Genomic DNA, 14521 nt, shown 5'->3' with positions numbered 1-14521 from the left:
CACGGGGCCGTGTGTGTAGAAGAGCTGACAAGAGCATTAAATGAAGACAGAGAAGATGAAGGACACGGGGTCGTGCCCATCAGGCACGGAGCCGTGTGAGTCTCCTGTTCCCTACTATAAATAGAGGTGCTTGGCTCACTTGCAAATCATCCCTTGGAAAACCAATTCTCCCACTTCCACCACCTCAACACCATCATCTTCCACCACATTAGTTAGAGTTAGAGTAGTCTCGGGATCCAAGATCGATAGTAAGAGCTTTCGTCAAACTATGGCGATACTTGGCTAATCTCTTACATTACTTGGTGAAGACAAAATCTTTTTTGTATTACTTTTGATTTCCATCCTTTGGTCACTTTTTAGTTGGGTATGTATTAATGACTTTAATAACTAGTTTTTTAAATCTTGTGTTATAGCATGTACAAGTTCTATGTGGTGGAATCTTATGGCTATTTGTGATTTGCAAAGTTTGCATTTATATTAGTTTCTTTCCCTACATGTAGTCATTTTAGAAGTAATATTACATTTTAAACGAGCTAATTTTATTTCTATGCCAGTCAGTGAGGCTTTTGCACGAGCAGGGCTCGAGTCATCTAACCTTATTCTTGGTATCGACTTCACCAAGAACAGTGAGTGGACAGATAATATTATAGTTTTCTGGAGTTATTTTAATTACTTTACCCAAGTGATTATGGTAATCAATATTTTTCTATAGTTCCAAGTTGAAGTGGAACATTCTTTTTAGACTGGAGGGTATGGTGATAGAGGATGGGCCGTCACGTCACCCACCACGTCACCAGAAGTGAGGATGGGTCTAAAGGGGATGGATCAAGGGGGTGGGGGATGAGCCCCTTTATGTATATATATGTATGTATGTATAGGTATATGTGAGAGAAGAAGGCACGGCGAGATCGTCGTGTGGGAGCCAGTTGGGACGAGCCGGGCTGAGGGGGGCGATGTGGGGGACCGGCGCCGGGCCAGGCCGGGCCTAAGCCGGCCCCCATACCCTTTAGTCTTAACAACAAGCTTCCAATATCAATTGTGTTACTTGGAGTTGGTGATGGGCCGTGGGACACAGTGAAAGAATTAATGATAACATTCACTCTTGCAGCTTTAACAGTTTCGAGGTATAAAATAAAGAGAAAAATGCCCGGATAGTCCCTGTGGTTTCGCCTTTTTTCACCTATAGTCCCCAACTTTCTAAAACTACCTGAATAGTCCCCAAGTTTTCATTTTTTATTCCCGGATAGTCCCTGGGTCTAACTTCAGTTACTTTTCTCTGTTAAAATGATGTGAAATGACAAAAATACCCTTTCCTTAAAAGGCCAAACCATAGGGACTATCCGGGCATCTTATTCATTTTTATTTATAGAACCCCACCACCACACTTCATCTTCAACCTCCACCCACCATCACCCTCCTCCACCCTCCACCATCAACCCGAGCCGGAACCGAACCGAGTTGCACCAAGACCTAAACTGAACCGAATCACCACTTGAGCCGGAGACTGAACCGAGTAAACTCAAAACTAAAACCTGAACCAAGACTAACCTGCACCGGAATCACTTGTCAGAAACTGAACCGAGACTCGAACTGGAACCGAACATTGAATCTGATCCGAGTAGAAACTGAACCTAGTATCAAACCGAGACACGAGCCGAGACTCCAAACCTGGACCGACGAGACCCTGAGTTGAACTAGATGAAACCAAAACTTGAAGCCCGTATGAACCAAAGCCGCCGCGAGCGGTGCTGCTGTTGCCGGAACGCCACCACCGTCTACCATCGTCGTCTCCATCGACCACCACTATCGACACCACCTGTAAATCACGTAAGGAACCAGAAAAGGGGTGGATCCAAAAGGATCTAATGAAAAACGAGATGAAGAAGATGACGAGTTCAGATGTTACCAGAGTGAACCTGTTGAAACGCGGCTGCCGGAGCTGAAATGGTCATCCCCGCAGCTCGAATCGGAAAACCGACGCTGGAAAAGGTCTCAGGAGGTGCGGTTTAAGGGGGGTACACCCTGGTTCCACCATGAAAAACGGCCGGAAAACCCTGGTTCCACCGTGAGTCGCCGGAATTGGAAAGGGAGAGAGAGAGGGTGATGACCAGAAATTCAATGCGTAATCTCAGCATTCAATGTGTATTCCTGAATAATCTCATTTTTCAATAAATAAAGGATTAGTCAATCAAATAATAGATAGTAAATGGGTCGGCTTGAAAATAATTGAAGTGGAGGAGGGTGATGGTGGGTGGAGGTTGAAGATGAAGTGTGGTGGTGGGGTTATATAAATAAAAAGAGAAAAATGCCCGGATAGTCCCTGTGGTTTGGCCTTTTAAGAAAAGGGTATTTTTGTCATTTCACATCATTTTAACAGAGATAAGTAACTGAAGTTAGACCCAGGGACTATCCGGGAACAAAAAATGAAAACTTGGGGACTATTCAGGTAGTTTTAGAAAGTTGGGGACTAAAGGTGAAAAAAGGCGAAACCACATGGACTATCCGGGCATTTTTCTCTAAAATAAATATTACTTATAGAGGTGACAATTTCCACCTATCTATTTGGATTCTGTTAAAGAGAACGGGTCAAATAAGTTGAGAGTTATGATTGTTTTATAATTCTTAAAAAACCTATTAGTAAGTATATACACAATACATTTATTCAGCCCAAGTAATTTAATAATATTCATCAATTAGATTACTATTATTGAAATTATATAGTTTATAACCTACTTGTGACAAAATATTTACAATTTTTATATATATCATACCAAAGGTTACCCGCTTTAACCCATTACTTAACTCATCTATTTTCAGCCTGTTTTGTTTTTCCATTTGATTCTAAATATGAATAAAGTAAACAAATGATAGTTTTAGCATATAATCTATTGGGATTTGAGAGGTAGTTACCTTGCATGATTTTACTATAATCGTTCATTTTTTGTGTATACAAGCTGCAGAAGTTCTTTGAAGAAATGAATATGAAACGTAAAAGACCTTTGATGACTTGACAAATCAAGACACTATTTATGATATAAAGGTTGTATTGAGCATTTGTAATACATGGGTCTATAATATTACCTTAAATAATTTAGAGATTTGTGAATGGTAATTGTAAGTTAGTATTTTATTATTGTATATGCAATGTTGTTTGTAACTCTAGCTATATAAGGTATATATACATTTTGTATTTATATGATTTTTATCAGGGTGCATCCAGTGTAATACACATATCTATAAACTAGTAACATTATTATATTATAGGTGATATTACATATAGTTATATAGAGAAAGTGTACCGTACAATATTCCTTATCGTACATTACGTACGCTACAATCTCAGCCGTCAGATCATCTTCCCGCATTGAAATCGCATGTTGTTTTTTTGTAACAATTTCGCATGTGATAATTTTTGATGAAATCGCATGTTTTTTTTAACAATTTCGCATTTGATAATTTTTGATGAAATAGCATGTTGTTTTTTTGTAACAATTTCGCATGTGATAATTTTGATGAAATTGCATGTTAAAAAACCAATATGCGAAATTGTTACAAAAAAACAACATGCGATTTTCAATGCAGGGAGATGATCTAATGGCTGAGATTGTAGGGTACGTAATGTACGATAAGGGCATTTGTACGTTAACCTAACCCTAGTTATGTAACAAGTTTATATAATTATTAATATACATTTTAATTAATAAGTTATTCTTTATTTATTATTTACATCTCTTAATTAATATTCAATTACCTCTTTACTTATATTATACAATTATACATTTCAATTTACTATTTTAGGCTAGACTTCGTTTCGTCTTTCTAACTCTACTACTCGTTCGTGACTATCTCGGTTTACTATGCAAACTGTGAGTATACTCGAACCCTTTTTCCTTTAGACACACTTTGGGTTGCAATATATTAAATTATAAAAACTCACATACACACAATCAATCACATTATTCAAACACTCAGTCTATGAATACATGTTATTTGTCATACATATATGCTAAAAGTCAATCTTGTGTACTCAGTCACCTACCTTAACGATTATAGCACTACCGCCCTTATGTGGTATTGTTAAGTATTCAATATTATACGGCATGTTCCCTTATGTGGAAAGAATTTGCTAGTTGACACTTGGTTTGATTGATAGTTTATACATGCTAGTAGTACACAAATTGCCATATTAGATTGAGACCTTTTATTCTATATTATGTAGACCAAACTTGTGTGCTCACCAACTATTTTGTTGACCTTTATTATTCATATATTGCAGGGAAATTGATGGTAATGTTCAAGAAATCTACTTAGGTTGATTTAGAAACGCACAAATAAATTAGTTTTCTTTTATTTGAATATTTGAATTGATGTAATTTCTTTTCTTTTAACAATGTATGAATTTGAGTTTACGAAATAAAAGGGTTTATTTAAATATTGCCATTTTAAATTGTTATGATGCTTTGAGCAATCATCCATTTGCTCATGCCACGATGATTCCGCCATCGGTTGGTGTGTGATATTGGGTTCGGTTTGGGCTTCCTTTTTATATGCTTTCTTTTTGTTGTTGTCGGGAGGGGGCTGTTTGTGTTGGTTGTACAAAGTCGGGTTGAGTTTCAGGTGTGGTGGATTGTGAATTTTGCGTGTTTAGCATGTATTGATAATAAAAATTCACCGTTTGAGCTTGTTGTGAGTCAAATGGTCTGTTATCGAACGGCCCTGACCGATAATAGGGGTGTTCAAAACCGGATATCCGAATTTCGGATATCCGAAATTTTCGGATACCAGATTTCACTATCCGAATCCATATCCGAAATTTCGGATATCCGATTGGATAGTGAATCGGATATCTGAATATCCAATTTTTAATTTAATTTTTATTTTTTAATTATTTTTTGATATTCGGAACCGGATATTCCGGATAGTTTCGGATATCCGAATATAAGTTTTCGGATATTTCAGATATTTTCGGATATTCAGATATCCGGAAAAAATAAAAATTAAATTTTTGGATATCCGAAATATCCGAAAAATTTTTAAAATCACTATCCGAATTCGAAAATTCGGATATCTGGATTTTTAGATATTTCGGATTCGGATATTCGGTAATTTGGATCAGATTTTCGATATTTTTGAACACCCCTAACCAATAACAGCCGATGAAGACATTGTAAGGGAAAATGGAGAGTTTGGTGTGGTTCAGGGTATTCGGTGTGTTGGGCGTACTCGGTGAGCTTCGATTTTGGTTATACGGTTGTTCGGGTCGATGTTGCTCTACGGAAACATTTTGTATTTTGTAGAGAGTTTAAAAGATAATGAAAGAGATGATGAGAAATGAGGGTTGAAAGTGAGGTTGTATTTTTTTCAAAAAAATCGTAAAGTGTTATATATATATATATATATTGAAAATTATTTATTTTTAATGTTGAACGGTTATAAGACTGTTTAGTGTGGACCCCACTTTTTCTCCCAATTCACGTTGTGCCCCGCCCCATCTCCGATAACCGCCATTAACGCTGGTTTTTCATGCCGGAGAAAATACCACGTCGACAGAGTATTATTTCATATAGGGTGAGAGTTGGCTACAAAGTCTATTTTTCCTACAAAGTGTAAAAAGTCATAAAACACCATAATGTCAACCATAAAACACACTCAAAACTTACAAATGACATAGTGAAGATTACTAAAACACCATATTTGTGGGTTTTGTGTTGTGGTTTGGATGATAAGGCTTTGATTATCGAATAACTAACATTAGTGTGTTTTATGTTGATTATCCTGTTGTGTTTTAAATTCATAGTTGTACGATAGTGTGTTTGAAGTTTTTAAGGACTGTAAAGGTTTAGATATTGTCTTTTAGTTATCTTTACTATATTATTTGTAGGTTTTGAGTGTGTTTTATGGTTGAAATTGTGATTTTTATGACTTTGTAGTAAAAATAGACTTTGTAGCCGAAACTCACCATACATTAAATATCTGAAATATTATTAATCGTCATTATTTAATAGAAGAGAAACAAAAAGACCAATTTTTAAAAGCTAAAGAAATGTTGTGTGTCTCTTACATTGATAACTACCAATTGGGTTGTGGTTTATTAACAAAGACAAAACATTTAAACATCTTAATAGGAGAAGGTCTTGTATTCAAGTTTACGACAGAAATAAAAGAAATTTGTCGTTAAAAAAATCCATTGACAACTAAAGACAAATAAGAAAAACCAGAAAAGACAAAATATTATCAAAAAAGGTACATGGTACTAGGTACGTTTAACCAATCCCTACTATAAAAAGGGGTGTCTTTAAAATCAAAACATGAATAGAAGTTTCAATTTTGTCTCATTTACTTATAGGAATAAAGGAGGGAGAAAAAGAGAATTTGAAAGGAAAAAAGACAATTTTCTTCCATTTTCTCATTTCCCCAAAAACCAACTAAAACAATCTCTTCATCTTCATCCCCACGCCCCTTCTCTCTCCTGCAACACACCGCCATACTCATTTTCTACACAAAACCCTTCATCTTTCCTCCATAAAGATTCGTATTTTATTGCTTTCAACAAAGGGTTTGCATGATTGCAGCTGTCTTTCAGTTATCAAGCACCCACTGATTGCCACAAAATCCCTAATGTTTGATCACTAGTAAACCCTCTTTCTCAATCTCTCTACTTCTATTTTACATATATGTAATCTGGTTATGATGGTATGTGTAAGTATATGTAACTCTGTTTTCTGGGTAGTTGAAGGTTTGATGATCAAGATTGGTTAAATAAAGATTACCCCTTTTTTATGATGATGATGATGATTATGGTGAATGGATCAAAGAACTGATCTTTATGTTTGCGGTAGTAAATTTATTGGATTTTACTGACTGAATCTTTCTAGGGTTTTGTAATTTTGTGAAGATCTTGATTTGGTGGTTGGGGATATTGTATTGGGTATGCAGAAGTATGTTAGTATTGTTTTTTTTTTTTTTTTTTGAAGGTTGGATTAAGATTTTGGTTATTATGGTAGTAAATTTAGAAGACTAAATTACAAAAATCGTCCTTTTATGTATATCACTTATTGCAAACTGCGTCCTTTGTCTTCAATTATTAGAGAAAACGTACTCGATGTTTGCAAACTCTTGCAAGTTATGTCCTTTAGCCCTAACTCAGTTAATTTTTGTGGTTAAATCTGACCAAATGGACCCCACATAAGAGTATTTTTGTGGTTAAATCTGACCACATGGACTCCACATGAGAGTAAAATGACAAAAATACCCTCACGTGGGGTCCATTTGGTCAGATTTAACCACAAAAAATTAACTAAGTTAGGGCTAAAGGACATAACTTGCAAGAGTTTGCAAACATCGAGTACGTTTTCTGTAATTATTGAAGACAAATGACACAGTTTGCAATAAGTGATATACATGAAGGACGATTTTTGTAATTTAGAATGATATATATTAAGTTTGTTCCTAAATTCTCTCTCTTGACCTAATTTGGAATTAAACAAGAAGATTTTGAGTAGGGATATGGAATTATGTAGCCATAAGAACAGAGGTGTGTAAATTTCTGACACGACATGAACCAAACACGAATTTCACGGGTTTGGGTTTTGTCTAAAGGGTTTGGGTCAGTTTCGTATTGGACCCGGGAACATGTTTTGCTAACCGGGTGGTGTTTGTGTACACCCGATGAGTTTGGGTATTTTTTATGTCAAAATTTGAAAGTTCAAAAATAATCAGCTTAGTATAAACATAATTGCTGTAAAGAATATAAATAGTATGTAAATTTAGATTTTAAAGTATTAATATGTGAAAATTAAATGGATGTGTTGTCTAGGTTTAACAGGCTGTTTTCGTGTCAACCCGGGATTACACGTGTCGTGTTTGGGTTCATTTGTGTGACACGATATGCGGGTTCGACCCGCCAACCCGTGAAAACAACCCGTTTAGCAGCCCTAAGCCAACCCATGAAAACAACTAGGATTACATACATAATACATTGTCACGTGTCATAACAACACATAAGATGTTTTGATGGCTATGATTATCTTTGCTGTCTGCATTATAAAGCTGTTCTGTTCTTTGATGATTCTGTCCTGCTAACGCGCATTTAAATTATGCACAAAAACTGCTAGAAGCTTAAAGTATTTCTCATTTTGGTTAATTGATAAAATCTCCAATCGTAATATAGGTGAAGTTATGAGCGACACAGGTCAAACAAGATATGTGATTCAAGATACGGGTCGTGATAGCGACGGCGATATAAGCCAACTGCCGGATTGTATTCTTCATCATATTCTCTCATTTATTCCCACCAAAGACGTTGTGAAAACCGCCATACTTTCAAAAAAATGGAACAACGTTTGGACTTCCGTTTTGAACCTAGATTTTGACGACGCATTGTTGTACGCTAACGAGGCAGACACTCGGGACCCACCTGACGAAACTTGCTTCATAAACTTTGTAGAACGCGTTCTCTCGTTACGTGATGCATCAAACATCAAGAACTTTCGTTTATCATGTCGCGTTTTCTTTAACGCCTCCTGCATAAATTCGTGGATTTCTTCCGCTATCATGCATAATGTCCAGACGCTCGATCTCTGTCTCTTTGTCGATGATTCGTTTGTGCTCCCGAGCTCCGTGTTTCGTAGTCAAACGTTGACCAGTTTGAAACTAGAAATGAATTGTGTTCTTGAATTCCCGACTGTCATCCATCTCCCATATTTGAAAACCTTGCATTTATCTCTCGTTACATTCGTGAACGACGGCTCAACACAAAAGCTTTTCTCAGGATGCCCGGTTCTCGAAGAGTTGACTTTGGTTGACTGTGAGTGGTTGAACTTGAAGAGCATCACAATCACAAGTTCCACGTTAAAACGATTAACGATCGATGACCTACCGTACTTTGGGCCACCTGACGGGCCTAAAGATTGTAAGATCAAGATTCACACATCAAATCTCGTATACTTGAAGTATACCGGCTATCCGTCAAACGATATCTTCGTGTGTGACGTATCTTCTTTGGTTAAAGCGTACATTAGCGTTCTGATCCCGCATGAAAAGCAGAAAGAAGTTGCTTCTCATGTCGTTAATCTGCTTAAAGGGTTGAGTAAAGTTGCGTTTTTGAATGTATCGGATCATACTATCGAGGTAATTAATTGAATTTAGTAGATTACGACTTTTTTTGTATGATTTTGCCTTGCTGACTTTTTTTTTTTTTTTTTTTTTTTTTGAAGTCTCTTGTATTTGCAGGAAACATGCTGGTTGATCTTCCAGTTTTCAAGAACTTGACTCGTTTAGATTTGACCATGGAAATTGGAGAGTCAACCATTGAAGCGTTGATGAAATTTCTCAACTGCTGCCCAAATCTACAGTGTTTATATTTCTCCGAGGTAGATTACACACGGTTGTAGCTGATTTAACGTATATTTAACAGCAAAAGTACATCCAAAAATTATCTTTTCCAACTTGTTTTAATCCAAGTTTACGACTGATTATTAATCCTGAACAAGTGGGTTACCACCCGCGCTCCGCAGCGGGTTCGAAACGTAGATAAAAATAAGCAAATTGCGAGAGTTAAAGTTGTTTGATGTTTTAGTTAAGGGGCTAAATGTGTCATTATTAAAGTTGAGGGGCTAAGCATGTCATTGTTAAAGTTGAGGGGATAAAGTTGTTTATTATTAAAGTTGAGCGGCTGGAGTTGTTTTAGTTAAGGGGGTAAACATGTCATTGTTAAAGTGGAGGGGCTAAACTTGTTATTAAAGTTGAAGGGCTAAAGTTGGTAATCACCTTCAAAACATATATCCAACGGTCGAAAACCGCATTATAAAGATGAATATATTTATCTAGTTTCAATTAATACACTGTGCAGGGATTCAATCATGATGTATGCTTTGTTGATAACGATTTGATTCGTTCATCACTACCTAAATGCATTTCATCCTGCCTCAAAATGTTGACGTTCAAGAACTTTGACGGGAATGATTCAGAAATATGTTTTCTCAAATGCATTTTGCGGCATGCGTCTGTCCTCAAGAAGATGAATATCTTGTGTTGTGAGAGTTTATTTGGAGATCCAAACAGGCTAAACGCGGTCAAGAAGGCGTTACAAACGGTTTCAAAAGGCTCTAAGTCCTCTGTTGTCATGTTCTCATGAAACCGTAATTACGATGTAAGTGTGTTATTTAATCCTACTGTAGTTGTCCCGTAATTACAATGTAAGTGTTTTATCTAATCCTACTTTAATTGTCTTATGGAAAAAAACTTAGGGGTGATGATTCCTGACACGACCCGAAACACAAACACGACACCTTGTCATTTTAACTCGTTTAATAAAGCGGTTGTGTTTTGGTTGACTTGTTTATCTAAATGGGACGTGTAGAGTTGACTTGTTAAACCCATTTAATCAAACAGGTCGACCCGCCAACCTGTTAATGACATGTTTCAAATTTGACCCATTTAACCCATTTATCTAAACGAGTCAAATGGGTTGACATGTTGGCGGGTTGTTATCAAGGGGTAAATGTTAAAGAGTTGGAGAGTTATAATAATTTAGTCAAACATGATGTTTGACTAATTTATTATAACTCTCCAACTCTATAAAATTTACCCCTTGATAACAACCACCCATTTGACTTGTTTAGATAAATGGGTTAAATGGGTCATGTTCGGATTACAAGATGTTATTCACACACATAAACGTATGGGTCGTGGCGGGTTCAATGATGTGATCTGTATACTGTACGCTCAATGGTTTGACCACAAGCGTTCAAATGATTTGACTGTTTTTGTTTGTCTGTTTAGTTGGTCAGCTGGCTCTCTACGTTTTTGAATATGGCTGCAATGGTTCCCGTTTTTGACTTTTTGGCGCATCTTTCAACGGCTGTTGTGATGAAGGTGTATAGTTAGGAACATATTATGGGTTGTTAGGGTTGTTCACATATACAGATGATATGGGCTGCTCCTGTTTTTGGTTTGATGTAGCCAAACATACATAGAAGCTAACATTTTGTAGGATTTTCTTGTGCTTCTAAACTATACGAGAGCCTTTTCAAGTTCTTTATAAGATCTTAGGTGCCGTTTTTTCGAGTTTCGACACATTTACTTATAAATTTGTTGATTTGGGTTGTTTTTTTTAACGCGTCAAATGGTTAAAATAGGAAGTTAGCGAAGGAAAGGGGTCGTATGGTCGAAGGGCCGAAAGTTGTTTACAGATGCATTGATTATTTGTTAAAAAGGTTAAGAAAAATGTATGTGGTCATTCCTTTCTAGTTTAATGAGGTGTTTAATTTTCAATATAGACTATGAATAATTTGTTAATAAATAATTAGGTAATATTACAGATCTACAGCTGCTTTAAAACATTAGATTTGTTTATGATTAAACAACTAGAAAAGTGGGCTGCTCTAGCTGATTTGGGTTAAGCGAGTTGGCTTGTAGAACCTCTTTGTAGCTTGTTTGAATAATTTTTAATTATGGAAATTTGGATTTTAATGATTTAAACTATCACCTATTAATGCATACCGTCATTTTGATCTATGACGGTTGTAACTTTTACTTTTGTTGTCAATGACAATCTCATTAGCATAATAATAATAAAAAAAAAAATTACACTTGATTTCACTCACAATAATGATTATAAACGAAATTAGGTAAGTTACAAGCAAAATTGAGTGGAAATGAAGTGCACGCCTAGTTTTTTTTAACCGCAAATTCTAGTGTACTCTACTTTACTCCCAATAATTCTAAAATACTCCCTTTGTCTAAGTTTGAACATGAGACATCCCCTCTAAAAAAAACTAGTGCCTTTACTAAGTGGGCTAGCCCCACATTGACAACTGTAAGTCTAGTCAAAATCTATAATAAACATGCTAATACGGTTGCCCTTGGCTACTAAAGTGAAAGTTATGATTGTCATTAGTCTGTGTGGATTATGAAAATCGAGTTTGCCTTTAATTCTTGATTTTTCTGTGTATTGTTAGCTGTTTACTAATGTTATTTTTGGTCTTGCTGTAATTTGAATATGGGTTTAGCTTCTAGCTTAGTTTAAAGATTACGAGTTGAACTGGATCAGCTCGTATTATTTGGTGTTCGTGTGCTGGTTTATCAATACTTGTTTGTTAAACACCCCTAGGGTTGTTGCATCAATTTCAATTATTTTATCGACTTCATTAAACCAAATTGCATTACATATTTGTTTTTTGGGTTTGTTTCAAGCCGAATCGGATTAGGCAATTGGTGTTTGGTTCTAGAAAACTCCCTACAGTTGAAACTGAGGAACCTGTGTCGATTATATTGTACATTAAACATTTAGCCCTTCTGTAAAATGGTATGAAATCGATACAGAACAAGATGGAATAGCGGAAATAGCGACAAAACCAGTGGAGAAATCTTGTTATTAACCAACCAAAAATCCCCAAACTGAACCCTAGATCTTACGATAGTAAGATCTTAATACCAATACAAACAAATGATCACAACAGGTGATCAACAAGAACTCGAAAGGAAAAACAAACCCTAATCGATAACAAGAGAGAAAAGGATGAAACAGACTGCTGGAATGGTGTACGAATCCAGGTGCAACTCTTTTATATCTGCAGCAAAAGAAATTACACTTCAAACCCCACACAATAGGCAGAAACGATCGGAACCCCTGAACTTTTGTATATCCAGTCCCTTCAGTTGCAGCCCTTTTCCAATATGCCCATTGAAGTTATTTGTCTGCACATAAAATGAAAAATATAAGAAAGCCACAAGAATTAAAACTAACATATTTAGTCCTTTTAACATGCCCCCTTAATTCATGTGGCAAACATGTCAACCATACCCAATCTTGCACAAAGAACATTGTGTTGTACAACACTCAGTCCTTTTATAAACTTTATTTTGGAAACTTGTTCATCCACTTTGTTAGTGGGTTTATGAACATGATTTTTTCATTTTTAACAAACTTACAAGTTCATTTTCAAGATCTTCAAGTTTACTAGCATGTTCATCATGGATCTTTCAAGATCCATGTATCTACTTGATAGATCCATGCTTCTAACAAGCATGCATGTGATGGATCTTACCAAAATCACAAAACAACTAACAACAAAATCATCACAAACTTCATACAACACTAAAAATCACTTGTTTATGTTAGATCTTCTTAAATCTTTACTTGTTCATGTTTTAAAGTTTAGTGTTCTTGATGGTTTAACTTGTACATTATAACACTACTAATGAACATCAAAACAAAGGTTTAGAAGACTCACAACTAGCTCTAGTGGCTAGGGAAGTGGCAAAATGAACAAGAAGAGAATGAGAGGATGAATGTGGTGGTTAAAAGCTCCCTTGAGTGGTCCTTGCACTTTCGAGACTTGAAACCTTCTTAGTTGAGCTTGAGACACCTTTGTATGCACTTGGATTGCTTGGAGAATGAAAGGAAAAATTGATGGTGATTTGTGGTATCTTGGCCGAAAGTTTAGAAAGGAAGAAGGGAGTTGTGTAGGTGATTTTTCTTGAAGGAGTTGAAGAGTATGGGAAGGAGTTGGTGTCTTTAAAACATCTCTTATGTCCACCTTTATCATGCACTCAAATATCCAACATCCATTTCTCCAAGTCTTGAGACAATTAGGGGGACTGTGGGCCCCCTTTGAAGCCGTCATAGGGTATGTCAAGTTTCCATAGTTGATGGCCTTTAAGGTTAAAGGGGGAAGGGGTTAATTTAGGGGTTAAGTGTTCTGAAGTGTTTTTAATGTGTAACTAAGTGTAATGTGACCAATATTAATGTTACGACATTAAAACATTGTTAACACTCCATATTTGGTGTTTTGGTAATGTCCGGATAATTGTTCGGTGCTCGTTTCGTTGTCGGTTCGCTAAAATGTTAAGCTATGCAATTTATAAGGTATTATATGTTTTTGTGTTTTAAAAGTATTCCCAATACTTTTTAAGTTGTTTTTTATGTTTAAACATATTTCTGGACTTGTACAATTTATCAGATTCTGAATCCTGCGAAAAATTGTCATTTATGGTCCAAAACGGACACTTTTAAGTTCGTTAAATTTTTCCGAAAAGTATTAACTATTATACTTGTTTTCCCACTTGGGGTTTGATATATTTTTGATGTCGGACCTGCATCTAAGTCCTAAATCTATCATTTAGCTGAGTACTGACGCCGTGGTGACACAGCCTTTCTAACGGGTGAGTTTACTAATTGTTTCGACGCAACGCTTAAATTGTTTCACAATGCGATGAATGAAATGTATGACATGCATGATTTAAATGTATGACATGCAAATATAAAATGTTGACGTTTAAAACACATAATTGCAGACAATAAATAGTTATTAAATGGTACGGAAGTTACCGGATTTGTGCAATTTGTCACATACTCCCCCCTGTTAAAGAGAATTTCGTCCCAAAATTCAAGCTGAGTTATCCGTAGCAGGAGCTTCCTTAAACAAGTGGGGGTATTTGGCTTTGAATGAACCTCGCGTTCCCAAGTATACTCGGGTCCATGTCGAGAGTTCCAACGGACTTTGACTAACTTGATGCA

At 36.1% G+C, this 14521-nt stretch overlaps 1 protein-coding gene and 1 long non-coding RNA gene across 3 annotated transcripts; one reads left to right on the top strand and one right to left on the bottom strand.

The window, feature by feature from the left end:
• Window positions 1–6358: 6358 nt before the first annotated feature.
• LOC110898938 (F-box/LRR-repeat protein At4g14103) lies at window positions 6359–11076 on the top strand. 2 transcript variants are annotated; one of them, XM_022145786.2, is made up of 6 exons: window positions 6359–6632; window positions 6731–6835; window positions 8171–9129; window positions 9216–9371; window positions 9851–10150; window positions 10783–11076. In XM_022145786.2, the coding sequence occupies exons 2-5, from the start codon at window positions 6805–6807 to the stop codon at window positions 10133–10135; spliced, it is 1431 nt and encodes a 476-aa protein (XP_022001478.1). In that variant the 5' UTR covers window positions 6359–6632; window positions 6731–6804; the 3' UTR covers window positions 10136–10150; window positions 10783–11076. The 2 variants fall into 2 exon arrangements, with proteins under 2 accessions (XP_022001478.1, XP_022001479.1); XM_022145787.2 differs by lacking the exon at window positions 6731–6835 and having other exon boundaries at window positions 6360–6632.
• Window positions 11077–12345: 1269 nt separating this feature from the next.
• Window positions 12346–13688, bottom strand: LOC110903096. Its single transcript, XR_002571664.2, has 2 exons — window positions 13236–13688; window positions 12346–12699 (listed from the first exon to the last, which is right to left on the bottom strand). It is a non-coding gene; the product is annotated as an uncharacterized LOC110903096 (long non-coding RNA).
• Window positions 13689–14521: the final 833 nt, after the last annotated feature.

Source organism: Helianthus annuus, chromosome 13 (assembly GCF_002127325.2).
Source record: "Helianthus annuus cultivar XRQ/B chromosome 13, HanXRQr2.0-SUNRISE, whole genome shotgun sequence".
Taxonomy (NCBI): Eukaryota; Viridiplantae; Streptophyta; class Magnoliopsida; order Asterales; family Asteraceae; genus Helianthus; species Helianthus annuus.
The sequence above is the reverse complement of the archived record's forward strand: the minus strand, read 5'-3'. Positions and strand labels throughout refer to the sequence as shown.

What these genes read in the sequence shown, in the direction of transcription:
- LOC110898938 (XM_022145786.2), top strand. Translation starts at nt 6,805, where the DNA reads ATGGATCAAAGAACTGATCTTTATGTTTGCG. An exon ending in TATCGGATCATACTATCGAG is followed by an intron (nt 9,130 to 9,215) that starts GTAATTAATTGA and finishes TTTTTTTTGAAG; the next exon opens with TCTCTTGTATTTGCAGGAAA. An exon ending in AGTGTTTATATTTCTCCGAG is followed by an intron (nt 9,372 to 9,850) that starts GTAGATTACACA and finishes TACACTGTGCAG; the next exon opens with GGATTCAATCATGATGTATG.